This window comes from Ursus maritimus, unplaced genomic scaffold (genome assembly GCF_017311325.1).
Source record: "Ursus maritimus isolate PB19 unplaced genomic scaffold, ASM1731132v1 scaffold_14, whole genome shotgun sequence".
Classification (NCBI taxonomy): domain Eukaryota; kingdom Metazoa; phylum Chordata; class Mammalia; order Carnivora; family Ursidae; genus Ursus; species Ursus maritimus.
In genome coordinates, this window is record NW_024423786.1 from 70,222,159 (window position 1) to 70,249,891 (window position 27,733).

General features: G+C 42.6%; 1 protein-coding gene across 6 annotated transcripts in view; it reads left to right on the forward strand.

Annotated features, from left to right (window-relative positions):
• The window catches only part of DHRS7B (dehydrogenase/reductase 7B), a 56,144-nt gene that overhangs the window by 11,899 nt on the left and 16,512 nt on the right, over positions 1-27,733 (forward strand). For 4 of the 6 annotated variants that reach the window (XM_008685953.2, XM_040630175.1, XM_040630176.1 and 1 more), the window contains exon 2: positions 24,132-24,310. In XM_008685953.2, the coding sequence (XP_008684175.2) occupies positions 24,132-24,310 (179 nt within the window). Of the gene's footprint in view, positions 1-8,747; positions 8,793-18,652; positions 18,922-24,131; positions 24,311-27,733 lie in introns of those variants that run through there. The other 2 variants (XM_040630177.1, XM_008685954.2) reach the window with 2 other exon arrangements.

Sequence of the window (27,733 nt, forward strand, 5' to 3'; positions counted from 1 at the left end):
GGGGGGGGGGGGGGGGGGGGGGGGGGGGGGGAGCCATGCCCAGCAGCTTTGTCAGTAAAGCTATTGATCTTAATTGAGAAGTGAGTGGGGAAGACCAGCAGCTTTGTAGTCTTAGGTTTTTGGCCCTGGTTGGCCAAGCAGTGAACCAGTAGACTAGCTAGAAATTTGACAGGTCCTATTAGTGAGACAGGCATAGATAGGCTTGATAAACCCCCACATGCTCTAGATGACTGGAAAGCTACATGTATGAGCACGGTTTGCTAGAGACGCCCAACCTATCCACACATCCCTGGATGACAGTGTGCAAATACAGAGGAGTTATGAGAAAGCTTGATGAAAAGTAAAAGCTGAGGAAGACTTGAAAATTGCTTGAACTTTGAATGTACTTCCCATACCACATAGATCCATCTGCAAAGGGTAGAAGCTGTACTTGTCTGAGGTGTTTGGGCACAAATATTTACATATAGTGATCATTAAGATATTCAGATAACCACCAGTAGGAATCCAAGCATAAAAATAAAAATAAGAAGAAAAAAAGAAAAACTGAGCAGAGACATCAGTGGCCACACACTGGGGGTGAAACAAAATCCATAAGTTTAGTACAGGCAAATTATTAAATTTTAAAAGTCAGCTACTCTACCAGTCTTCAGAGGAGAAAATGAGAATCTGGAGTTGCTACAATGTAATATCTAAAATAGTCAGTTTTCAACAAAAAGTTTATAAGACATGTTGAAGAAACAGGAAAGTGTGACTCATACCTAGGGGAAAATAGCAAAAAGAACAAAGGTTGAAGACAGATTAATAGAGCCTCAGAAATCCCTGGGACAATATCAAGTGTACTGTTATTTGGGAGTCCCAGAAGAAGAGAGAATGGGGCAGAAAAACTATTTAAAGAAATAATGTCCCAGGATATCTGGGTGGCTCAGTTGTTAAGCTGCTGCCTTTGCCTCAGGTCATGATCCCAGGGTCCCCCAGGGACCAGAGATCATCTCCTCTGCTCAGCGGAGAGCCTGCTTCTCCCTCTCCCTTTTCCTCTCCACCCCCCAACCCCCGCTCGTGCTCTCTCTCTCTGTCTGAAATGAATAAATAAATATTAAAAAAAAAAAAGTCCCCAGATCCCCAAATTTGATGAAGAGCATAGTATTAGTTTCTTATTGCTGCTATAATAAGTTTACCACAAATGCAATAGCTTAAAACTCCATAAATTTATTATCTTATAGTTCTTGAGGTCAGAAGTCCTAAAATCAAGGTGTCAGCAAAATTGTATTCCTGTTGGAAGTTCTGGAGGGACTCTGTGTACTTGCCTTTTCCAGCTTCTGTAGGCCATCAGCATTCATTAGCTCAGGGCCCCTTCCTTACATTACTCTAACCTCTACTCCTGTTGTCATATCTACTCAATGACTCATCCCTCTTGCCTCCCTCTTATGAGGACTCTTGTGATTGTATTGGGCCTGCCAAGATAACGTGAGATAATCTCCCCATCTCGAGATCCTTAATTAATTGCATCTGTAAAGTTCCTTTTACCATGTAAATAAGACAATATACTCATAGTTTTCAGGAATTAGGATGTGGACATCTTTGGGGGATTTTATTCAGGCTACTATAAACATCAGTATATATATCCAGGAAACTCAGTGAACCCCAAGTAGGGTAAACACAAAGATTCTCACCTAGATACATCATAGTAAAACTGTTGAAAGCCAAAGATCAAAGTTAAAAGCAATAAGAGAAAAATTACTCCTCACACACAAGGGACAACCCTGTGATTAATGGCTTAACTTCTCATCTTAAAGAGTGGTGTTGGAACTTCTGGTTTCTTATTCAGCATGTAAGGAGGTTAGAAGTTGCCTTTCCATCCTAATAAGTAAAAACAAGAACAAGTGGAAAAATCAACCAACTCTTAGGTCCGTCAGAGTCATGAGATCACAGAGCAAACTGTTGTCACTAAAATTGGCAAGAAGGGTGGATACAGAGAATCACATTTATTGGATAAGTACTGCTGCAGGAAAACCTGAACTGTAATTGACAAATTGCTGGAAGCTCAATGTGGACAAATTTGAGAGTTAAAAACTGGAGGGACCCAGTCTAAAGGGGGCCCCACAGTTTTGTGAGTTTTGACTCCAGGAGCTCTACCAGGCCCTCACAGTGGATATTGGGAGAAAAATTCCCCTGTGCTTCTGTTATGGGGAGGGAAAAGTAACTGTTTTGAAATACACCGGAGCATTTTGTTCTTTACAGACCTGCCCCCAGGAGAAACTATTTTATCTAGGGAACTCAGAGAAAGGGAAATACTCAACTCTAGCTCCCTCTAGTTATCCTGTCCTATGGAAGGAGGGGAATAAAACCCTGAGAACCACTGATGAAGTTCACAGTTTGGGGGATAGGCTTGCCAAAAGACTAGATCTGATCATAGAGCCAGAGCATGCTTCCGCTGCCTCTACATTTCTCAAGGCCTATTTACTGCAGTTCTTTTTAACCAGTACATCATTTCTGCCTTTCAAGAAAACATTACAAGGCATACTGAAAGACAAAAAACACAGTTTGAAGAGACTGAACAGCATTAGAATCAGAGTCAGATATGGCAGGAAAGTTGGAATTATCAGACTGATAATTTGAAAACTATGATTAATATGCTAAGGAGTTTAAAAGAAAAAATAGACAACATGCAAGAACAGATGGATAATATAAGCAGAGAGATAGGAAATCTAGGAAAGAAAAAAGAAGTGCTAGAGATAGAAAACACTCTAAGAGAAATGAAGAATGTCTTTTATGGGCATGGCTGAGGAAAGAATCTCTGAGCTTGGCATATGACAGTAGGAACTTTCAAAACTGAAAAAGCAAAAAGGCAGAAAGAATATATAAGAACTGTGAAACAACTACAAAAGATGTAACATATGCATAATGGGAATACCAGAATGAAAAGAAAAGGAATCAGAAACAATATTTGAAGCAATAATGATAGAGAATGTGCCCAAATTAATCAGAGACACCAAACCACAGATCCAGGAAGCTCAGGGAATACCAAGTAAGGTAATACCAAGAAAATCTCACAACACCTAGGCATACTATTGTTAAACTTCAGAAAATCAAAGATAAGAAAAAAAAATCTTCAAAGAAGCAAAAAGCCACCCCCCACACAAAAAAAACTTACCCATAGAGGAACAAAGATAAGAAATACATCTGATTTCTCCTCAGAAACCATTAAGCAAAAACAGAATGGTATGAAATTTCCAAAATGTTAAGAGAAAAAGCCTAGAAATTTTACACAAAATTTTTAAGTTTTTATTTATTTTTTAAGTAATCTCTACACCCAACTGGGTCTCAAACTCACAACTTGGAGATGAAGAGTCATATGCTGCATTGACTGAGCCAGCCTTGTGCCCCCCAAATCCTAGAATTCTATACCCTGGGAGCTTATCTTTCAAAAGTGAAGGAGAAACAGACTTCTCAGACAAACACAAATTGAGGGAATTTTTTGTCAGTAGACATGCCTTGTAAGAAATGTTAAAAGAAGTTCTTCAGAGAAGGAAAATGTTATAGGTCAGAAACTCAGATCTATGTCAAAGAAGAAAGAGCATCGGTGAAAGTAAAATAAAAACTTTTATTTTTCCTGTTCTTAATTGGCCTAACAGGTAACAGTTTGCTCAGAATAATAATAGGAAAAATGTATCAGTTTGTGTGGATATGCTTATGCATAAGTGAAATGGATGACAGGAATGATGTAAGAGATGGAAGAAAGGAATTAGTATTTTATCACTTGCATTATCTGTGAAGTGTTATAGTGTTAATTGAAAGTGGGCTTGGATGAGTTATAAATATATGCTGCATTCCATAAAGCAACCACTAAAAAAAGTTTAAAAAGAAGTATAATTGATATTCTTAAAAAAAAAAAAATTGGAATCATATAAATGCTCAGTTAAAACTCCAAAAGGTAGAAAAAGTATAGAAGACAAAAATAGGAGCAAAGAATGATTACAACAAATATAAAACGGTAACAAATATGGTAGATATTAATCTAACTATATAAATAATCACTCCAAAGATCAGTGGTCTATATATACCAATTAAATAAATTTTCAGAATGGATCAAAAAACGAGACCCAAAAATATTTTGTCTACAAGAAATCTATTTTAAATATAAAGACATAGATTAAAATAAAGGGATGGAGAAAGATATATCATGCTAACACTAATGAAAAAGCAGGAGTAGCTACAATAATTTTAGAGCAGACTTCAGGGTAAAGAAAGTGATCAGGAATAAAGAGGGGCATTACATAATGATAAAGAGAGTAAAAAATACGCCCAAAAGGCATAACATTCCTTAATGTGTATGCACCTAACTATAGGGTGTCAAGGTACATGAGGCAAAAACTGATAGAATTGCAAAGATGAATGACTAATCCACTATTGTAATTGAAGACTTAATACCTCTCTATCAGAAATGGACATAATTCACCAGGCAGAAAATCAGTGAGAACATATTTGAAGTTAATAGCACCATCAATCAACTGGATATAATTAACATCTATAGAATATTTCATCCAACAACAGCAGATTACAAATTATTCTCAAATTCAGATGAAACATTCACCAAGATAGATCACATTCCGGGCCATAAAATACAACAAATTTTAAAAGAATAGAAATCATATATCGTCTGCTTTCGGGCCACATTGGAATTAAAGTAGAAGTCAGTAACAGATAGGTAGTTGGAAAATGTCCCAAAATACTTGGAAAATTAAACAACACACTTCTAAATAACATGTGGGTCAAAGAAGAAATCTGAAATTTAAAAATATTTTGAACTAAGTGGAAATGAAGATCAATTTATCAAAATGTGTGGAATGTAGTGAAAACTATGTTTAGAAATTCATAGCATTGAATGCATATATTAGAAAAACAAAGAAAAATCCAAAGTAAGTAATTTAAGCTTCTACATTAGGAAAAAGAACAAATTAAATCAAAAGTAAGCAGAATAATAATGATAATTGGAGTAGAAATCCAAATGAAATTGAAAAATTTCAATTGATTTCAATTAATAGGAAATCAGTAAAGAAAATCAAAACCAAAAGCTGATTTTTTTTGAAAGAGATCAATAAAATTGATAAGCCTGTAGCCAGGCTAACTAAGAAAAGGAAAAAAAGACATTGGTAATATCAGAAGAGAAAGAGGAAACATCGCTACAGGTCCCATGGACATGATACTAAAGGAATATGAACAATTCTGTGCCCACATATTTGATAACCGAGATGAAATTGACCAATTATTTGAAAGACACAATGTGTCAATCTCATACAAGAGGAAATATACAGTCTGAATAGGCATATATCTGTGAAAGAATTGGGATTAATAATGTTCCAAAGTAGAAAGTACCAGACCTGAATGAGTTCACTGGTGATTGTGCTAAACATTTAAGAAATTTTGCCAGTTCTTTACAATCTCTTCCAGAAGATAGAAGCAGAGGGAATACTTCCTAACTCACTCTGTGAGGCCAATATTACCCCGATAGCAAAACTAGACAAAGAGATTACAAGAAAATAAAACTACAGACCAAGATCTCTCATGAACATATATGCAGAAATCCTCAACAAAATATTACCATTTCAAATCAAGCATTGTATAAAAGAATTATACACCATGACCAAGTGGAATTTATCTCAGCATGTAACGCTGGTTGAACATTCAAAAATCAATTAATAGAACCCATCACATTAACATACTAAAGAAGAAAAATTATGTGACTGTATCAATGGATGCAGAAAAAGCATTTGACAAAATCCAATACCCATTCGTGATTTAAAAAAAACAAATTTCAGCAAACTGGGAATAGAAGAGAACTTCCTCAAATTGACAAAGAACATTTACAATAAACCTACAGCCAACATCAACCTACTTAATAGTGAGAAACTCAAAGCTTCCCTACTGAGATTAGGAAGAAGGCAATGCTCTTCTCACCACTGCTTTTCAATGTAGTATTGGAAGTCCTAACTAATGCGATAAGATGAGAAAGGGAAGTAAAAAGTATACTGTTGTAGAAGGAAGGAATAAAACGGTCTTTTTTTGCAGATGACATGATTGTCTATGTGGAAAACCCAAAAGAATCAGCAAAAAAACCCTCCTGGAATTAATAAGCAATTATAACTTAGGTTATAGGCACAAGGTTAATATATAAAAGTCAGTCACTTTCCTATATACCAGCAATGACCAACTGGAATTTAAAATTAAAGATAATATCATTTCTGTTAGCATCCCCACCCCGTGCAAAAAAGAAGTACTTAAGTATAAGTCTAACCAAATTTGTTCAAGATGTATATGAGGAAAACTGCCAAACTCTGATATATGAAATTAAAGAACTAAATAGTGAGCTATTCCATGTTCATGGATAGAATGACTCAATATTGTCAAGATGTCAGTTCTCAGCTTGATCAATGATTTCAACATAACCTCAATAAAAATCCCAGAAAGTTATTTTGTGGATATTGACAAACTGATTCTAAAATTTATATGGAGAGGCAAAAGACCCAGAATAGCCAACTTGATTATTGAAGAACTAAGTTGGAAGATGACACTATGCAACTTCAAGACTGACTGTAAAGCAACATTAATCAAGACAACATGGTATTGGTGAAAGAACAAACAGATCAATGGAACAGAATAGACAGCCCAGAAATAGACCCACAAAGCTATAGTCACTTGATTGTTGAAAAAGGAGCAAAGGCAATACAATGGAGCAAAGAGTTTTTTCAACAAATGATGCTGGAACAACTGCACACCTATACCCAAAAAAATGAAGCTAGACACAGATCTTACACCCTTTACAAAAATTAACTCAGACTGGATCACAGACCTAAATGTAAAACAAAGCTATGAAACTAGCATACAACGTTGGAGAAAACCTTGATAATCTGGGCTACAGTGATGCCTTTTTAGATACAACACCAAAGACGTGATCCATGAACAAAATACTTGATAACCTAGACTTCATTAGAATTAAAAACTTCTGGAAAAAACAGTGTCAAGAAAATGAGAAGACAAGCCACAGGTTGGAAGAAAATATTTGTAAAAGACGTATCTGATCAAGGACTGCTATCCAAAATATACAAAGAACTCTTAAATTGAAACTCAATAGTAAGAAAATGAACAGCTGAAAATTGGAGCAGAAGACTAAACAGACACCTTCGCAAAGAAGATACGCAGATGGCAAGTAAACATGAAAAGGTGTTCAACATCATAGGTCGCTGGAGAATGGCAAATTGAGACGACAGTGAGATGTCAGTGCACACCTATTAGAATGGCCAACATCCAAAACACTGACAGTACGAAATGCTGGCAAGGGTGTGTGGCAACGGGAACTCTCATTGATTGCTGCTAGGAGCGCAAAATGTCACAGCCACTTTGGAAGACAGTTTGGCAGTTTCTTACAAAATTTAACATACTCTTAGACCACATGACCCAGCAACTGCACTCCCTTATATTTACCCAAATAAGTTGCAAACTTACATCCACACAAAAACCTGCAAACAGATGTTTTAACATATTTATCCATTATTGCCACAACCTGCAAACAACCTAGACGCCCTTCAGTAGGGGAGTAAATTGCAGTACATCCAGGAGTATTATATATATATATTTTTGCAGTACAAGGGAATGTTATTCAATATGAAAAGAAAATGAGCTATCAACCCATGAGGATGCGTGGAGGAACCTTATATGCATATTACTAAGTGAAAGAAGCCACTCTGAAAAGGTTGCGTACGGTATGATTCCAGCTATCTGACATTCTGGAAAAGGCACAACTCTGGAGACAGTAGAAGTATCGGTGGTTGCCAGGAGTTGGGGGAGGGGAGGGAGGAATCAACAGGCACAGAGAATATTTAAGGCAGTGAAGCTATTCTATGTGATACTACAATGACATATTACACGTCATTGTACATTTTTCAAAACCCACAGAATGTGCACCAACAGTAAACCATAACATGAAGTATGGACTTGGGGTGATAATGACGTGTCAATGTAGGCTCATCATTTGTAACATTTACCACCGTGATGGGGGATGGTGATAGTGGGGGAAGTTGTGCACCTGTGAGGAGAATGGGTATAGGGGAACTGTACTTTCTGCTCAGTTTTGCTCTGAACCTAAAACAGCTCTAAAAAATAAAGTGTATTAATAATTGAAAAAAGAATGGTTGTGGCAGAACAGTGGAGTTACAATGTTTAACAAAAAAACTGTCCATACCAAATTCTATATTAAATTTTATATCTAAAACTATCCTTCAAAAATGAAAGTAAAATATATTCGCATGTAAACAAAGAATAGGTGATCTATTGATTACAGACTTATCTTTCAAGAAATACTAAGGGAAGTACTTCAGGCCGAAAGGAAATGACTCCAGACTGTATGTTGTATCTGCAGGTAGAAATAAAGAGCCCTGGAAATGATGAACTTGTGGGTAGCTATAAAAGACTGTAAATGTGTTTTCTCTAAACTTCTGTACAAGTCGCAAGATCGTATTGAAGCAGTAATAATTATTGACACTATTGGGTTGACAACATGTTTAGATGCCATCTGTATGACAATAAATTCACAAAGGACATAGGCAATAGCCGGAATGGGGTGTTTGAAGTGAGGATTATACGAAGGGCTGGTGTTTGAGTGTGGGAGGGGCCGAAGCAGGGTGGAGGACAAGATAATGGAGGACCGGTCCCAGAACTAAGGCATAGGTAGGAGCACCCATGTGTATATAAAACCTCCAAGAATTCTGATGACGGGAAATGTGCTGGAGAGAGTAACAGTGAGTAGCTAAAAATCTTTTTAAGTAATGCCAGGGTGCGGGGGTGGTGGTAACCAAGAGGAAAGCAGGTGATCATAAGGCAGCGTGTAACATAGTCTGACAAGTAAGAGGCACAACTGGGCAGTTTTAGGGAGAAAGGGAAGAATAGTGAGGAGGAAAGACGGCCCCACCGTACCTTCGAGCGAGTTCGAGGGGGATGGGGGAGAAAACAGCTGCCGCTGTGGAGGTCTGCTGGGGAATGTGTCCTCAGGAGGAGCCAGACATCGTTGGAACAGGAAGGTGAAGGGACTGTCCAGAGTAGAAGATGCGAGTAGAATATGCAAGTGGTTTTGCTGATGACTGATCAAGAGAACCACCAGGTTGACGTGGGGAAGGGTGGGAGGTGGGATCAGAAAAGGGAGCGCACAGAGTGGTTTGGGAGCCTGGGGTTGCCTCAAGAGACCCAGACTTCCTGTGGTGACTGATGTAAACAGCCATAAAAATTATAAGATTGGTCCCAGTGGTTTCTGGGGAGATGGGGGTGGCGGGGTTGGCCATTGGGGTAGGGATGGGGGTGGAGGGCCTGCTGGGAGCCTCTTCTAGACTCCTGTTGATGGATTCTAGAAAAAAAGCAGTTACCCCTGACCTTGTGAATGGAGGTTGGCAGATAGCCCTTGTTACCCTCACAGTGGCACATCTCTCATGATAGACAATTACAGAGGTCTTCAGGAGCTTCTAACTGTAGTATCTATTAAAATCATCGGAGGAGGGCATCAAGAGTCCAGATTCTCAGGTCTCACCTTTTCTGGTATTACTGATTTCAAAGGTCTTTCCTAGGTGGGGCTCTGGATCTGGATTTTAACAGGTGCTTCTAACGTAGGTAGTGATTAGACGAGGATGAGTAATGTGGCTTGGAGCCAGCTGGTTTGGAAAATATGTTAGGAGGGGAAGCCTGGAAAAGTCTGGTAACTTACTCTGTAGTCACCTGGTCTCAAGTTCCAGGAAAGGTCCAAATCGAGACCCCACCCACCATGCTGCCCCACGTAGATGCCACTGTAACTTAACATTGGTCAGTTTGTCCCTATGGGTGTTCTAGTTGGTATTTATTAGCTAGTTTTATTTTACAAAGTTGATACTTTCAGTGTAGCTAATTGTTCACTTTTCCAATTCCATTTTAGCAAAGTCGAGAGTGAAGTAGAAATTATAGGAATGCTCAGAGATACACAAAACTAGAATAAAACAGTGAACCCCCATATACTCTGTACCCAGCCTCAACAACCGTCAGCATTTTACCATGGAAGGAAAGAGACTTAAATCTTTCATTTCTTGACTTCTAAAATTGGCTTTAAAATTTGTTTGCTTTTACCTCATTCTGTGGCTTAACTTATTAATTTTTATATCACCAGGAAAAAAAGCTTCATTATGTAACAGTGTATATTTTAATGCAGTTTAAAACATAGCCCTTATACTGTTACACACTGAGAACAAATACAGTCAATGTGTAGATGTTCTCAGTTGCAAGTTGTTCTTTTTTTAATATAGATTCTGGAATTTGCCGAATATATATTTTTTAAGACTGAAAAGCCTCTGAGAGAGAAATAAGAGGAAAAATATGTTTGGGGGAAAGTGGGAAATTTAAGAGTGGTTGAAATAAATAGTTCATTGACTCCCTACCCTGGGCCTGTCCTGAGGAGACATAGCTATGTCTCAGGGAGCAATTTGCTAGGACACTGAAAATAAAGTGATCGGGCACTCGCTAGGCTATTTTTAAATGAAAGCTTAGAAGTTGGCTATGAAAAACCCCTCTCAGGTTATTATGCCTTCCTTCTCCTTTTGCCCTTTCAGTTTATGAAATTCCTTCCTTTATGTTTTCTAGCATAAAAGTCAGTGCACTACAAGTTTTAAGTAAAAGCATTGTAAAAACTGCTTCAGAGTAAAGGGCATTTCCTAGTTAAATTTCACAATAATGTTTTTCAGTTCTAAAAATAACTTGGAATTCAGGGTGAAGCGTCATCTTAAATGAATTACAGTAAGGCAGATTGTCTAAGAGGGACAGTGGACGGGGCAGATGATTTATCTAAATCCACGAGGGAACTAAGTCAGTTGTTAGAATTTAAGACAATCTCATTTCAACCACGAGCCTACTTGAAATTGGGCAGCATTTAGTGTTTAATCCTTTGTGAATGACATCCTTATTTTTCGTTTTTTTATTGTGATAAAATACATGTAATAAAGTTTACTATCTTTTTTTTTTAAGATTTTATTTTTAAGTAATCTCTACACCCATCACGGGGCTTGAGATCAAGCGTCGCACGCTCCACTGACTGAACCAGCCAGGCGCCCCACAAAGTTTTCCATTTGACCATTTTTCAGTGCACAGCTCAGTGGTATTAGATACATTCATAGTGTTGTCCCGCCGTCACTACCATCCCGTCTCCAAAACTCTTTATCTTGCAAGACTGGAACTCTGTACCCATTACAATATAACTCCCATCCCTTCCTGCTCCCGCCCCAACCCCTGGTAACTGCTATTCTACTTTTTGTCTCTAGGTATTTGATCACTCTAAGTATCTCATATAAAGTATTTGTCCTTTTGTATACTGGCTTATTTCACTTACATAATGTCTGCAAGATTCATCTATATTGTAGCTTTTTACAGAATTTCCTTCCTTTTTAGGGTCGAATAATATTCCATTGTATATATACTATATTTTGCTTATGTGTTCATTGGTCGATGGACACTTTGGTTGCTTCCGTGTTTTATCTATGGTGAATAATGCTTCTATGAGCATGGGTTCACACACATCCCTTTGAGACCCTGTTTTTCATTTTTTGAAGTATATATCCAGAAGTGAAATTGCTAGATCATATGGCAATTCTATTTTTAATTTTTTGAGGAACTTTTATACTGTTTTTTCACCATCTCTGCCATTTTACATTCCCACCCACAGTACACAAGGGTTTCAACTTCTCTACATCTTCCCAAACACTCGTTATCTTCTGTATTTTTGGTAGTCGTCATCTGATGCATGTGAGGTAGTTTCTCATGGCTTTCATTTGCATTTCACTACTAGGTGGTGATATTGAGCACCTTTTCAGGTACTTATGGGCCATTTGTATACCTCTTGTTGAGAAATGTCTATTCAAGCCCTTTGCCCGTCTTTGAATTAGGTTGTTTTTTGTTTTGTTTTGTTTTTGAGTTTTATGAATTCTTTATATATTCTGGATATTGATCCTTTACTAGAAGTATGGTTTGAAAATAGTTTCTCCTATTCTGTAGATTGCGTTTTTATTCTGCGGCTAGTGTTCTTTAATGCATAGAATTTTTAAATTTCATGAAGTTCAGTTTGTCTAGTATTTCTTTTGTTGCCTGTGCCTTTGGAGTTGTATCCTAGAAATCATTGCCAAATCCCGTGTTGTGAAGCTTTTGCCCTATGTTTTCTTCAAAGAGTTTACTTGTTTTAGGTCTTACAATTAGGTCCTTGATCCATTTTGAGTCAACCTTTGTATAATGTAAGGGTCCAACTTTGTTCTTTCAAATGTGAATATCCAGTTTTGCCCGCACAGTCTTGAAAAGACTGTCCTTTCTCCATTGAATGATCTTGGTACCTTGTCAGAAATCATTTGACCGTATATAGAAGGTTTCTTTCTGGACTTGCTGTTGTGTTTCACTGGTTTATATGTCTATCTTTATGCCAAAAACACACTGTTTTGATTACTGTAGCTTTGTAGTAAGCTTCAAAATTGGAAAATAGGAGCCTTGCAGCTTTGTTCTTTTTCAGGATTGTTTTGGCTATTTGGAGACATTTGAGATTCCATATGAATTTTAGGATGAGTTTTTCTGTTTCTGAAAAATGTCTCTGGGATTTTGATAAGGATTGCATTAAATCTGTAGAGCACTTTGGGTAGTATTGACATTTTAATAATATTAAGTGTTCCACTCCATGAATATGGTATGTGTTTCCATGTACTTATGTCTTATTTAATTTCTCTCAGGAGTATTTTGTAGTTTTCATTTTACAAGTCTTTACCTCCTTGGTTAAGTTATTAAGTATATAATTTTTTCGGCTGTATTATAAGTGGAATTCTTTTTGTAATTTTCTTCTCAGATTGGTCATTGTTTGCACATAGATTTGCATCAACTGATTTTTGTATGTGGACTTTGTATTTTGCTACTTTGCTGTATTTATTTATTCACTTACCTTTTTGGGTAGTCTTTAGGGTTTCCTATGTATAAGATCATATCATCAGCAGATGGGGATAATTTTACTTCCTCCTTTCCGATCTAGATGCCTTTTATTTCTTGCCTCGTTCCAATACTATGTGGTGAAGTGGACATCCATGCTTTGTTCTTGATCCTAGAAGAAAAGCTTTCAGTCTTTTACCTTTGCATATGATGTTCACTGTGGGTTTTTCATATAGAGTTTTTATTAATTTAGGTAGTTTCCTTCTGTTCCTGTTTTGAGTGTATTTATCATGAAAAGGTGTTAAATTTTGGCAAGTGCTTTTTCTGCGTCATTGAGATGGTTATGTGATGACTCCTCTAGTTGATGTGGGATGCTACATTGATCAGTTGTCATATGTTGAACCATTCATGCATTTCAGGAACATATCCCATTTGGTCATGATGTATAATTTTTTAAAATATGCTGCTGAGTTCAGTTTGTTAATATTTTGTTGAGGATTTTTGCATCAGTTTTCAAAAGGGATGTTGGTCTGTAGTTTTTTTTGTTTGTTGTTTTGTTTTTTTCTTTATAGTGTTTTTTTCTTGGTATCAGGGTAGTAGTGCTGATCTCATTGAATGAGTTAGGAAGTGTTCTTTATAATTTTTTGGAAAAGTTTAAGGAGTGGTATTAGTTCTTCTTTAAATGTTTCATAGGATTCACCAGTAAAGCTGTTGGGATCTGGGACTTTTTTTTCTTTTTCTTTTTCTTTCTTTCTTTTTTTTTTTTTTTTTTTGGAGAGAAAGAGAGGGGGGGATATGCAAGCAGCAGTGAGAGGCAAAGGGAAAGAGAAAATCTTAAGGAGGCTCCATGCTCAGCATGACCCTGAGATCATGATCTCAGCCAAAATCAAGAGCTGGATGCTTAACTGACTGAGCCACCCAGATACCCCCGGGCCTTTTCTTTGTTGACATTTTTTATTATGGATTCACTCTCTTTAGTAGTTATTGGTCTATTCAGATGTTCTGTTTTTTCATGGTTGAGTTTTGGTAGGTTTTGTGTTTCTAGGAGTGTGTCCATTTCACCTAGGTTATCCAATTTGTTGGCGTATAATGTTCATAGTACTCTCTTGTAATCCGTTTTATTTTTGTAGAATCAGTAGTAGCGTCCTTGCTTTCTTTTCCGATCTTAGTAATTTGAGTCTTTTCTTTCTCTTTTTTAAGTCCATCTAGCTAAAGTTTTGTCAATTTTGTTGACCTTTTCAAAGCGTCAACTTCTGGCTTCATTGATTTCTCTTTTCTATTCTGTTTCATTTATCTCTGCTTTAATCTTTATTATTTCCTTTCTTCTGCTAGCTTTGACTTTAGTTTGTTCTTTTTCCAGTTTTTTTTTTTAATTGTGGAGTTAGGTCATTGAGATCTTTCTTGTTTTATAATGTTGCATATTTATAGCCATGAATTTCCCCCTTAGCATTCTTTTTGTTGTATACCTTAAGTTTGGTATATTATATTTTTGTTTTTATTTATCTCTAGGTATTTTCTAATATCTCATTATTGATTTTCTTTTTTTTTTTTTAAAGATTTTATTTATTTATTTGACAGAGATAGAGACAGACAGCGAGAGAGGGAACACAAGCAGGGGGAGTGGGAGAGGAAGAAGCAGGCTCATAGTGGAGGAGCCTGATGTGGGGCTCGATCCCAGAATGCCAGGATCACGCCCTGAGCCGAAGGCAGACGCTTAACCACTGTGCCACCCAGGCGCCCCTCATTATTGATTTTCAACTTTATCCTGTTGTGGTCACAGAAGATACTTTGTATGATATCTGTCTTTTAAATATTGAGACTAGTTTGAGAATTTGTGGTCTAGTAAATTGTCCCATGTGTCCTTGAGAACAATGTGTATGCTGTTGGATAGCGTTTTATATGTCTGTTAGACCGAGTTGGTTTATTATGTTAAGTCCTTTATTTCCTTATTTTGGTTCCTTCTTTCCATTATTATGAGTGGGATATTGCAGTCTCCAACTACTCTTAATAGGACTGTTTTGCCTTCAGTTCTGTCCGTTTTTACTTCATATATTTAAAGTCCATTTTGTCTGATATTAGTGTAGCCACCCTTGCTCTCTCTTACTGTTTGCATGGAGTATCTTTTCCATCCTTTCACATTCAACCTGTTTGTGTCTTTGGATCTCAAGTGAGTCTCTTGTAGGCAGCATATAGTTGAATCGTGTGATTTTATCTGTTCTGCCAAGTTCTGTCCTTTGGAGAGTTTAATCCATTTGCATTTAAAGTAAGTACAGGTAAGGAAGGACTTACTTGTGCAGTTGTGCTATTTGTTTGACTATATTGCCCACTGCCTTTTATTTTCTAAAGTTTGTGATGAGAAATGTGTTGGTACTCTTATTGAGGATCTCTTGTGTGTGACAAATCACTTTTCCGGCTTTCAAGTTTCTCTGTCTTTGCCTTTAGAAAGTTTGATTATAATAGGTCTTGGTATGGGTCTCTTTGAGCTCATGTTACCCGGAGTTCATTGAGTTTGTGGGTGTTTATTTTTTATTTTTTTTAAAGATTTTATTTATTTATGTGACAGAGAGACAGCCAGCGAGAGGGGGGACACAGCAGGAAGTGGGAGAGGAAGAAGCAGGCTGCCAGCGGAGGAGCCTGATGTGGGGCTCGATCCCAGAACGCCGGGAGCACGCCCTGAGCCGAAGGCAGACGCTTTAACGACTGCGCTACCCACACGCCCCTTTTTGGGTGTTTATATTCATGTCTTTCAGCAAAGTTGGGAAGATTTCAGCCACTAATTCAAGTATTCTCTCTGTCCCTTTCTCTCTCTCTTCTGTTTTTGAAGCTTCTACAGTGTATATGCTGGTCAGCCTGATGTGTCTCGTGGGTCCCCTACATTCTGCTCAGTTTCATTCAGTCTTTTTCCCTCATTTCTTAGCTTCAGTACTTTCCATTGCCCTATCTTCGAGTTCACTGACTCTGTTGTCTGCATGCGCAAATCTGCCTTTGAATCGCCCTGGTGAATTTTTCATTTCTGTCATTCTTTTCAACTCCAGTGTTTCTTTTTGCTTTCATTTTAGGTCTTCTGTCTCATTATTGATATTTCCATTCTTTGTATACGTTATTTGCTTGATTGTCTCTATGTCTTTCTTTAGTTTTTTGATCACCTTTAAACAGTTGTTTTAATGTCTTCGCCAAGTAAATCTGTAGTTCTTTCACAGGGATGGTTTGTTTGAATGGGTCATAGTTTCCTATTTCTTTGTATGCCTTTTGACTTTTTTGTTGAACACCGGACATTTTAATCTCTGGAATCAGATTTTCTCTGTTCCCTAGTGTTTGCTGTTTTTTGTTAATTAATTGGCATATTTATTTTTGTAAGCTGTCTTTGTGCCTATGATCAGACTGATCTATGAACTTGAGGTCATCTTGGGTCTTTTCTGAGCATGTGCCTTTTCCTGGACATTCATGGTCAATTTCTAATTTCCCTATGTATTCAGTTGCTTTTGAATGTCCTACTCTTTAATTACTGGCTCCTAAAAGGAGAAAAAGAGGGAAATGAAGACAAGACAAAATGCTGCTGGCCATGTTAAGTACCCTCGCAGCACCTCATCCGGAGGTGGAGAGGCTCGCTACAATGCAGGGAGGTGCAGCCACACTGGCTGCCCACCCCTGTCTGCGCCTCTCTGATCAGAAGCAGCAATCGGCAGTCAGGCACAAATCCCTGATATTTAGAGGACAGGGTCTTTTTTACCCACCCTCATTCCAGCACGCTGTATGCAAGTTGCTCCAGGATCTGGTGCACAACTGCATGCCCATGGGGTGGAGGTTGTGTAGCCTCTACTGTGCTTGCGGCTGAAATGGACTGAAATTAACCACAGCTTGCCCGCCAGGCCTTCTCAGGGAACCTGCAAGCCTTCAACAGACTCCAGAGTTCTACGATGTACGGTTACACCGGACAGGCTGCCCATGCAGTAATAACTGCAGGTGGGGAAATGGATTCCTGGTGCCTCCTATTCCACCCTTGTCCTAGAATCCTTTTGATGTACATTTTATTTGCTTATCTTTTTTACTGTTTGCCCCTCTAATTGATATGGTGTCTCCACAGGACAACAATTTGCTTCCTGTTTGCTCACTGTACCACAGAGCCTGGAAAAATAGACATACAGTAGGTGCTCAGTAAATGTTTGTGCAGTGAATTTATGCTATAGCAGATATAGTGTGTAATTGTGCCCACGTTTGAGTACACTATTGTTTACTGTGTTTTCTTATTTCTGAAGCTGATACCCATGCACAGTTCCTATTAGATACTCTGGTTTGGGCCCCACCAGCTCCTTTTAAACACACTGGATTCTTGGAGTGCCTGGGTGGTGCAGTTGGTTAAGTGTCCAACTCTAGGTATCAACTCAGGCTGTGATCTCAGGGTTGTGAAACCTCGCTCCACTTTGGGCTCCATGCTCAGTGTGGAGTCTGCTTGGGATTCTCTCCCTCTCCCTTTTCCTCTGTCCCTCCTGCTTATGCTTTCTTTCTGTCGCTCTCTCTAAATATAAAATAAATAAATCTTTGAAAAAACATATAAACACACCGGATTCCTGACTTTATATTTACATGGGTACTTTGTCATATTGATTACTATATGTAATTTTTTAAGGTAATAATCTAAAACTCAAGAGTCAGAAACTAGCAGCTGCCCTGGGCCCGGTCGTGTGTTGTGTGGCCAGCATAGTGGTTTGAATTGTTTTGACTTTGAATTAAAGCTTCAGGCAAGACTTGCCCTTTGGACAGGCCATCACTCTGTGGTTTTACAATGATTGTTTCTTTCCTTATCACAATTCTGATCATTTAATTCTTCTGTTTCTCTGTTTATTGTCAGTCCCGCCATCTAGGCGTGTGCTCCGCGAGGTCAGAAACCACGCCCCTATTCATTGCCTTACATCCCAGTCTTAGCCGAGTCTGGTACTGGACGGCACTTGGTGTACGGGGTGTGGGCATAAAGTCATACGTTTGGCCTTTGTACCTAGCCTGCTTAAACAAGACTAGCCCTTAACGCTGTCTGCTTGGCTGCCATGTTTAGTTCCTTTCCCAGCTCCTCTCTGGGGACTGCCTTTCCTTCATGAGTTTAGGAGTCAGGAGCATGTCTGTTCAGGATGTTAGCATGTACTGGGTGTTCCTATGTGTCTTCTCATTGGGATAATCGTCCGCATTGTGAAATTAGGGTACATACTTGCAGGTCATGAGTAAATTTGCCCATGTCGTGCAGCAAGTACACGACATGGTGGACTCGAGCCCAGCCCCCCAAGTGCCACCGTAGTGTTTTCTCTGCTTCACCCTCACAGCGAGTGTGCCGTCTGGTTTCTGTCAGGGCCTCTTGTGTGTTTTCTAGGAAAGAGAGTGAGAGCGCTCCTGTATCCTCCAGTGACACTGAATTCATCTTATAAAGCATGTTAGACACCAGAATTGCTTTGCTGTGGCAGGGCACTAGGTAGACATCATCAGTGCTGTCTTTAGAAGCAGAGCGAAGACTTTGGCTCGTCGTAACGGTTCGGCTCTGGTGGCCCGCTGCTGTGTGGGTAGCCTGCACTGCAGGGTCTGGAGCCGTGCTGGCACCTCTCTTCCCGCCCTCCCTGGCCGGGGCCGCTGTGCAGCGTGTGCTCAGCGTCTCACTGGAGAGCCGGCTTGCTTCAGCGTGGTTGCTCTTCCCAGGAGTGGGCGCTCAGGAGGCCGGCCTGAAGTCGTCTCGGGCCTGCCTTTTGCTTTTATCTTGACTAATGCCAGCCTGCATTCCTTTAAACTGGGGCCCCTAAGGCTGGCATCCCAAAATACACCCTCCAGGCCACTCGTCGGTGGCTCATTCCGGCGCTCCAGGGAGGGCTTGCTGACCTGAAGGTGTCCTCTGGCCTCTAGTCTTAGTCAGCGTGCCCCAGGTCAAGAGACCAGAGAAGACGCTGGCACCGGGACCCACCACTGGCAAAGTAGCTGTCATCTGAGGTAGGATATTGTTCTTTCTTTCCAGTCCGAGACGGCCTTAGCTGCTGCTTCTCATACGCTTGAGACCAAAAAAGAGCAGCTTTACTCTGCTTTTACTTTCTGAAAATAGATAGGTATCTTCAGATAGGGTCATAAGCATGACCCATACCTTATGTCAGCTTTAATAGACCAGCTGTTCAGTGCTGGTCGTCAGTTACGAAATGCAAGAGTAGGTTTGTGAGAACGGGATCCTAATGCTTTTGGTGATACTAAGCCACTCCTTGCTGCATGATTTCAGCGACCTGCCTTCCAGCTGGAACTCCTCTCTGACCTTTAGCCTGATTTTCTTGTGCATAACATGACAAATTATTTCATGACCAGTCCTTCTTTCAGACCGGAAATCGTTTTTATTTTTTAACTGTGGAGGGCTTTCGGATACCCTCTGTTGATTTTCGGGTGCGGCTGTTAAAGGTTTAATTTCTGTGTGTGGTTCAGAGTAGCTTCCCAACAACCTGTTTTTATGGATGGTTCCATTTATTTTTTATAATTGGTTGAGAGAAGAAAGGAATCTTAGGAACAGATTCTGTCTGTGAAATGCAATGTAGAATTTTGACTAAAGGATGAGGAATGAAATAACAGTAAAGTGACATTTCTGCTCAGAGCTGATTTCTTGGAGATAGTCTTGTTTCCAGTTTGAGGTTCCAAAAGCCCTTTTAAAGAACCTCTCGGTGGAATAAAGGAACAGCTGGATTTCAAAGTCGCAGTGAGAACCCATGAACTTTCTGGCTGTCCAGGCCCAGGTAACACTCACCCAGGAAGGGGCTTTTCTCCCTTTACCCTGTTTAACTTAGGTCTAGAGCTCCGTAGTCTGTGGTATATGAAAATACAAGCAGACGAGCTTAGTGTGTGAACGCCTGTACTCCCTAACTTCTTCACGCCAGTGGATGTGGCTTCTAGCCTAAGGTCATGCTTCAGGTCACTTCCCTGTCAGTTAAGAGAGTAGACACGACGGTGAGTGCCTACTTTTCTGTTAGGCGGTGCACTCGCACTTCTAGACCTTGTGTGATCTGTGGTTTCTATTCGAGGGGGGCTATCTCGCCTTCTTCCTTTTCTGACCTCACTCTCTCTTTGTGACTTGTCCTCCTTTCTGCTGTAGCTCACAGTGATGCTGGGCTGTCCCTTCTATGTATGAGCTGATTTCCAAATGCTAGAAATTGTGAGCTAGATCCCCCCCCCACTCCCTTTTTATACCATCAATCTTGCCTTCCCAGTTCTATCTGAAACTTGAGTTAAGCATTTCAGTATAAAATGCAAAATTTGTATACATATTAAAGTTCTTCTTCTATGCCGTTTTCAAAGAAAACTGACCCCTTCTGACCTTGTTTTACATAGGAGATGTATTTCCTAATCTGGAAATGTGGCCAGTCAGGACACAATTCCTTTCTTCCACTTTGAAGCTGTCTGTTTGCTTGGAGAATGCCCCCGGACACCACAGCAAGGCGGTAGCGCTGAGTTACCTCCGTGTCTTGCTCTCTTGGCCATCCTCACTGCCGACGGTGAGACACGGAGGAGCTGACCCAGCTAGCACTCAGAGACGGGAGAGGCCTAGCGGCCCCGGGGCCTGGCAGTATGGCCCCGTGCACTGAAGAGTGGAATCAAAGGGGGAAAGTCTTTAAGAATTTTGAAAAACTCCCAGAAAGTTGGGATTGTCAATATGACCAGCTTTACCTGGTCAGGTAAGTGACCTGAATACCTACCCTGAAACTGAGCATAATGCTCTCAGATAAATGGCTTGCTCTGGAATGTCTTTTCCCACCATCATCATCCTGAGTTAGCTGGGCACAACTGGTGCTGATTTCTAATTGACTTTGCATTCCGATTCTGTTAACGACTTGCCAGACTGAATGCAGATGTGCGCTCTCCCCACAGAAAGCCGGCCCGTGGGCCGAGGATGGACCCCATTAACCTGCTGCCATATTTGCCGCAGGCAAAGTGGTCCCCAGGGCCAGGAGACCAAGGCTGGCATGCGATGTTGTGTCAGGTGCACAAGGAATCCCAGAAGTGTACAAGACGGTGTGTAGTTCTCTCTCTTTTCTTCGTGTCCTAGATTGCTGGCTTGGGTTGTAAAAAGGTGCATGAAAATGCAGTTTGTTGGGAGCTGTCATTGTCTTCACGGGGTGAACCTTACTAGGTGGGTTTGTTTTCATCCTGCTCCTCCCTGGGTGTGAAAAAAGGAGGCAGGGACATTTGGGCACTTGTCTGTGCTCTCCTTGCTGTCTTGGCCTCAATGACTCACGGTGGCCACATTTTCTGACACGTACCTTGGCATATGGGATCCTGACTTCTGACAAAGTCAGGGTTTCTTTTTTCCTATTTGTTAGTGTCATTAAACCAAAGGGTTTATGAAGGTATAAAAACTAAACTCCAGCAAGGTCTATGTTTAATGAATTTCCTTCATTTGGAAGAAACCAGTTTTCATAAACCAGGGACTCTTTCAGACAACCTTGGAAAGCTGACTGCTGTGAAACTAATTCCCGGGCCAGGAGTTTTTAGTTAGTTCTGGGTCATGATGATGCCAATGGCAACTACATTTACTGAGCGCTTACACTTTTCTAGGGACTGCGCACACATTTCCATGTATTAATTCAGCTGACCTCACAACAGACCTGTGAGGTGGACCATCATATACCCTCATTTTACAGATGAGGATACTGAGGCCCAGAGTGGGGAGGTCCTTTACCCAGGCTGGTGAGTAAGTGACTGAGCCAGGATGTGAACCCAGCCAGGCTGACTCGAGGGGTCACCCTTGTAACCCCTGCACTGCTGTCACTTTGCCACAGTTAGTGTTTTCCATGTGGTCTCTGCAGCCTCTGAATTTTGAGGGGCAACAGGCTGCATATTGGTACATGACACCCCTGTAGCCTTCAGTGGAGTTCTGGCTCAGCTCCAGGTTGAAGGTCTGAAATGGGCAGACTCCACAAGGCTCTGGTCTCCAGGAGCCTGTGGAGGAGTGCGCAGAGCTGTTTCCCCCAGCTCACCTAATGGAGCTCTGCACCCCCACCGAGGGGCTGAGGCTTGTTGTCCCTTCATGAGTCCCTTCTTCAACTCCCTGGTCATCCTGGGCAGTAGCCAGGCCCTGTGTAATTCTGGGCCAAGCAGGGTGGTCTGCCTTGGGATCTGCCTGGTATAAGGATCTGGGCTTGCAGTGGGATAAAGCTCTTCCTAGACAGCCGTCCTGCTGGGTTGAAAGCTCCCTACCCCCAAGTTCATTACATGAAAGTTCTGAGCTATAATTACCTTGGGGCCTACCTGTGTTTTCTGTCAATTGCTGTAATTTTCTGGTAAATCTACACTAACAAACTGGCAGTCATCCCTGCCCCCCAGAATTCACCTCTCCCACCCCTGGGAAATACTCATACACCCTGCAGGCTTCAGGGGCTGAGCCCTGTGAAGGCCCCCAGGCAATACCTGCAGACCCACAGACCTGCGGAGGTACCAGTCCCTGCTCCGCACCGATCTCAGTACTCCCAGGGGCCAGACGAAGGGTCCACGGACTCTTAACATTTCCCCTGAGGCTCGGCCTCGCCTGCAGGCTAGAACACCTGGCCTCAGCTTCCAGTTGTGGGCAGGGGGTGGTGCCAGTAGTACCCGGGGAAAGAGCTTGGCACTTGAGAAGCCACTTTAATTGCCAGTTCACCCGAGTGTAGGCTTGGCACAATGGAGGGTGAGAGGGAAATGTAACCACTTAGCACACAGTCGTTGGGGACTTTTCAGAAGTGGATTAAGTGGGCTTGATGGGAAACAGTCATTTTTACAGATGTTTGTCTAAGAATGTTAATTTTTTATGGTGACCAAGAAATTGGATATATTTAGAAAGGCAGATGAAAAAGTAAACTAAATACTAAACTAGTTGAGTTGGCGGTTCAAATCTGAGCAGAACCCTTTTGCAGTCAAGCAGTTTACCCTAGATCAGGACAGCTGACCCTGATCCTGAGGTTCACGATCAAAGCAGCTCAGCTCATCTGTGTTGGGCTTCAGTGGGTTCCTGGCTTCGCGGTACCCACAGAGTTGATGTTGTCTTGGGAATGGAAGCAGAAATATTTTTTTAAATATATGGAGTGGAGGACATGGGACGTTCAGCAGGTGAGTGAGGGTTTTACATACTTACTCCCAATCTGATGAAGAGTTGAAAGCATTAGGCTGGTATGAGCCTATGCTCCTAATATCTTAGTCCTGGAGGAGAAGTGTGGGTGGTGGGCCTTCTGTGTAATAGACTCAGCCCACTTGTCAAATAGCTTTACAGGGCATTTCTTTCAAAGTGACAGACACGGTGTTGCTCCTCACTGGCTCCTCCTTGACCTTCCTCTAATCCTGTGTCTCCCTCCTCTCTCAGCTGCTTAGGGCATGGGGGCTTGGGTAAGTGACAAGAAATCAAGGAAGCTTGGAGGAGTAAGGAAATTTGGGCAGTCGTGAAAGGAACGGATCCCAAGAATTGACTGCCACTGTTGCCCAGACACTCCTGTAGCCTCCTGATTTCCTGTGGCTGGCCGTGGCTCTCCGGCAAATGCTAGGGAGAACACACCACAGTGCGTGGCAGGGCATTCCGCTTCACAGCCTGAGTCTGTGGCAAAGGGCAGCTCCCCTCTGTGCTGAGTTCCCTTTGGGTGTCTGTGAGTCCTGTGGCCAGGAGGACATTTGTGGGCCATCGCAGACGCCATCCAGGGTACACCCCACCCAGAAACATCCATCTGCTTAGGGAGGGGTAGAAGGATTGGTATGGTGTTCTTTTTTCCTTTTTAAAAAACGTTTTCTAGTTACACAAATAGGGGTTGAGAATGATAATGGGTGTACTTACGTCCCCCTAAATAGGTTTCTGAAGGAGAATCGGGGAGTGTGGCCATGCCAGAGCCTCCTGTCACACTCACGGGTAACTGGGTTCCGTGCTGAATGACTCTTTCAGCTTGTTCTGGGGTCGCTGTGCGCCTCTGAGAGGCATCGCAAGGTCTGTGGCTTTGCTGTCTGCTCATGTCAGTCATAGTGAGCGGAAACAGGTTCCACTGTGCTGCGCAGTCGGCATAGAGCGCAGGGCCTTAGAAGGGTGGTTGCTGGGCTCAGCTGAAGTCCTCACGAGAGAGATCTGGGCTCTGTATCAGTCTGGGCGGGAGGGGGGCTGGCAAGGCCCTTGAGTTTTCCTGTTTTGTCACAAATTCGTTTGATTTGGGCTTCTTTAGGAAGAGTCTGCTGAAGGTGAGGGTCATGGACTTTCTCACGTCTACGGCCATCCTGCCGCTGCTGTTTGGCTGCGTGGGAATCTTCAGCGTCTTCAAGCTGCTGCAGCGGATGCGCATGAAGGCCTACCTGCGGAACGCCGTGGTGGTCATTACCGGCGCTACCTCGGGCCTGGGGCGAGGTGGGTCCTGCGGGCGGTGCTGTGGGGGCGGGCGGAGGGGCCAGGGAACTTGACCCAGACAACAGGAGCAGCGCCTCCGCCGCTCGGGTGCAAGTAAGTGAAGCAGGCTAGGTGACTCGGGAACAAGAGTGTGTCCACTTGGAAAAGGCAAGAACTTAAGTGCGGTGAGAAATGGCCCCTGACTTTCATCGGCATCAGTGTTGGGAGGCGAAAGCCATGAGGAAGACTGTGGCAAACTGGACACTCCGTGTCTCACGTAAGGGGCCGCCTTACTCCGCTCCAGCTGGTTGTGGAAATTGGGGTTTTTATGTGAAGGCTCCCAATTGTCAAATACGGCAACTAACTTAAAAAACATTTTTACCTCTGTGAGGGCCAAACAAAGCATGCGTTTTCCTGGATTCAGCGAGCAACCCCAGTTCATGGCCTTGGTGTCCCCTTCCCCTCACCTTCCTCTCCCCGGGACTGTGCCTCCAGCTCTACCCTGAGCGTGGCCCTGGCAGGTCGAGAACAGACTAAGTGATACTTCAGATACTCAGTTCTTCAAGTTAGTTCCGTCTAATTTGTTGAACACGTTGAGCCTCTGGGTCCCAGGGGTTGTATGCTGGCCCAGAGTCAGCCACCACCCCCGGCCTCACACAGATGAGTTTGTAGAGCTGCCATCACTTCCCTTCCACACACACACATTGACTTTGGCAGAGTGTGAGCGGCACACGCAGGCATATCTCACGGAGCTTCCTCCTTCTCGGCATCTGTACACGTCCCACACCACCCCAGCCTGTCGTCCACGCTGGCGCTCGGTGCCACGGAAGAAGGCTGAGCGGCACGCAGAACTGCGGTAAACCCACCGGTGCTGCATCTTTTGGTTGGGAGTAGCACAGCTGGCGGTGACCGAGCAGCTCCCGTTTGGGAGGCTCCAGACCAAGTGCTGGGACAAACCAAGGAAAGCAGGGTCCCTTCCCTCAGCGAGGTCACAGTCCGATGGAGAGCGGCCAGGACTTATCTCAGGATATTGACGCTTCAGTAATGGGTGTTCCCATCCAGGCCCAGTAGGGGGATGTGCTGGCTTGCACTTTATCCCTCCGAATCCTCACAGCCAAGATGCAGACTTGCCCTAGGACTTCTAGGTTCAAACCCCAGGTATGACTGCAGGACTCAAGTCTTCTCTTCCCTCTGGGGGAGCGGACCAGGGAAAGGAAAGCACAGGCCGGCAAGGAGGGCATTGCCGACAAGCACAGAGCCGGGAGCAGCGTGCTCATGCAGGCTGGGAAGCACTTGCGTGTTGCAGGAACATAAAGGAACAGACGGGGCCTTGTGTGCAGAGGAAGTGGCTTGCAGTCGGCAGGAGGGAGCCTGGGAAAACATGGATTCATTTGTATGCCACTCTCATGTTTTAGGTGAGGTCTCTGCGGGTGAACCCTCGGCCTGTCATTAGATACCCAGAACCGCGTGGGGACAGCTGCCTCCGGGCCCTTTGCCATGGTCAGTCCTCTGACCTTACTCAGCTCCTATATATAGGGTAGTCAGCAGCCACTTCTCTTGATCTCAGAGAGAAGCATTTTTTTTTTTTTTTAAGTCCTTGAATAGTATTTGAGAGCTGGCTGGGGTGGTGACTTGCAGGTGCTCCAACATGTGAATGTTGAAGAAAGACACTGTCCTCTTGGTCATTCCACATTTCCTCTTCTGGAAACTAAGACTGTGAAGGGAATAGACAATGTAATTGAAAGAAAAACAAAACCTGTTTGTGTGTGTGTATATATATATTTCTATCATATATTGGCCCAGCCATTTCCCAGATTCCAAATCACTCTGCTTATATGCAGCCCCGTTTCACATCTGAAGGACAAGAGTGCATGGATCTCTTTCCCCTCCAGCCAGATAAAATAGGAACAGGTTCTTCCCCAGCCGTGACAAGGACACCCGGCCCTGTGGTGGCCACCACGGAGGCGCTGCTGCACCTCAGCCTTTGGAGGAGGAAGGCTGTGAGTGGTCCTTGGTGGCTGTGCTCTGCCTGCCCTGTCGGCCGCTCTGAAAGCCTGGATCATGTGATAAGTCTTCAGACAGCTTTCTGTATTTCTCCTGTTTTGTCTCCTGTTTTGTATGTTTAAGCTACATGAGCTTATCCTTATAAAACAGTAAGACCATTGACTAAAGGAACAGAATGTTCTAGATACCCACTTTAGCCAGCTTAAGCCCTGAGGTCGTGAATAACTCTCTTGATTTAACAGGCAGGAGTGCCGGCAGTGCTGGAGAATCATCTGGCAGCCGTAGCTAGATAAATGGTACTTCGGGACTTTTTTCCTTTTTCCCTTGACCCTCCTGCCTCCCTGTGTCAGCTTTTTCAAGAAGTGAAAAAGGAATCCTTGCAATCTGTTGTTTTCATTTCTGTCACTCCCTACACAGACTTTAATTTCCTCCCTGTTTGGCTGTGCTAGTAAGCAAAGCTTAAGCAGAATGTACGTGACCATTTTCCAGAAGCTGTTTAGATACTCGTGCCTCTCCCCAGCTTTAGTTCTGCGCGTCTGCACTCTGGTGACACCTTACGAAATGTCCGTTGTGTCAGTCACGTCAGGATGAACTGGGGTGAGGAAGCCAGCCATGCCTGAGATTCCTCATCTTTGGGAATGATTTAGTAAACCACATGAGCAGCTCCAGCCTCAGGAATGCTGCTGTCTGGCTTTGCCGCTCTGCCGAGGAAACACAGCAAGGCGGGCTGCACCGGGGCTGAGACCCCGACCGGGCCATCCAGGCACAAGCAGAGCAGGGGCTGCACCTCTGTCTGGGTTTGTGCCCTTTGTCAGCATGAGCCAGAGAAGAAACCGACCAAAGCTTCAAGGAGGGTGATACACCACACCTGAAAGTGTCTTGATTTAGTCTACTTAGCACTGCCTTCCGGAAAACTCTGCCTGGAGACATGCCAGGAGGTGTTGGTCTGGGGATGGTACGTGAAAGCTGTAAGAGGAGCTAAAGGAGGAGCCGTCGAGTGAAGAGAGAGGGCTTTGCACCATGAGACAATCCAGACGTTAAAGAACATTCTCTCTGTTTTCCCAAAGGATGCTGGAATTTGTTCTCCCCTCCTGTTTTGAACCCTTCTAGCTTTTGCCACTTTTGTGGGGGAAGAGCTAGCAGACCAGTACACCCTGTCTGGACCCTACCTTGTCCTCTGCTCCTAGCCAGGAAGGGACAGGTTTGACCCCTCAACCGCTTGCACAGCTCCCGGGGCAGGCCTGTCCTTTCTCTGAGCTGGGGTACGAGACACCACACGACTGCCTGAGCCTCTGAGATTCGGCCCAGGACACGGTGGCGCACTGGCTGCTCGGTCAGCTACGGGCGGAGGGGTCCGAGCAGAACTGCCCGTGGGTGTTTGAGGGAGACCAGCCCTCAGGTGTGGACAAGCAGTGCCTCTTTAAACCCTCAGGTTTCAGT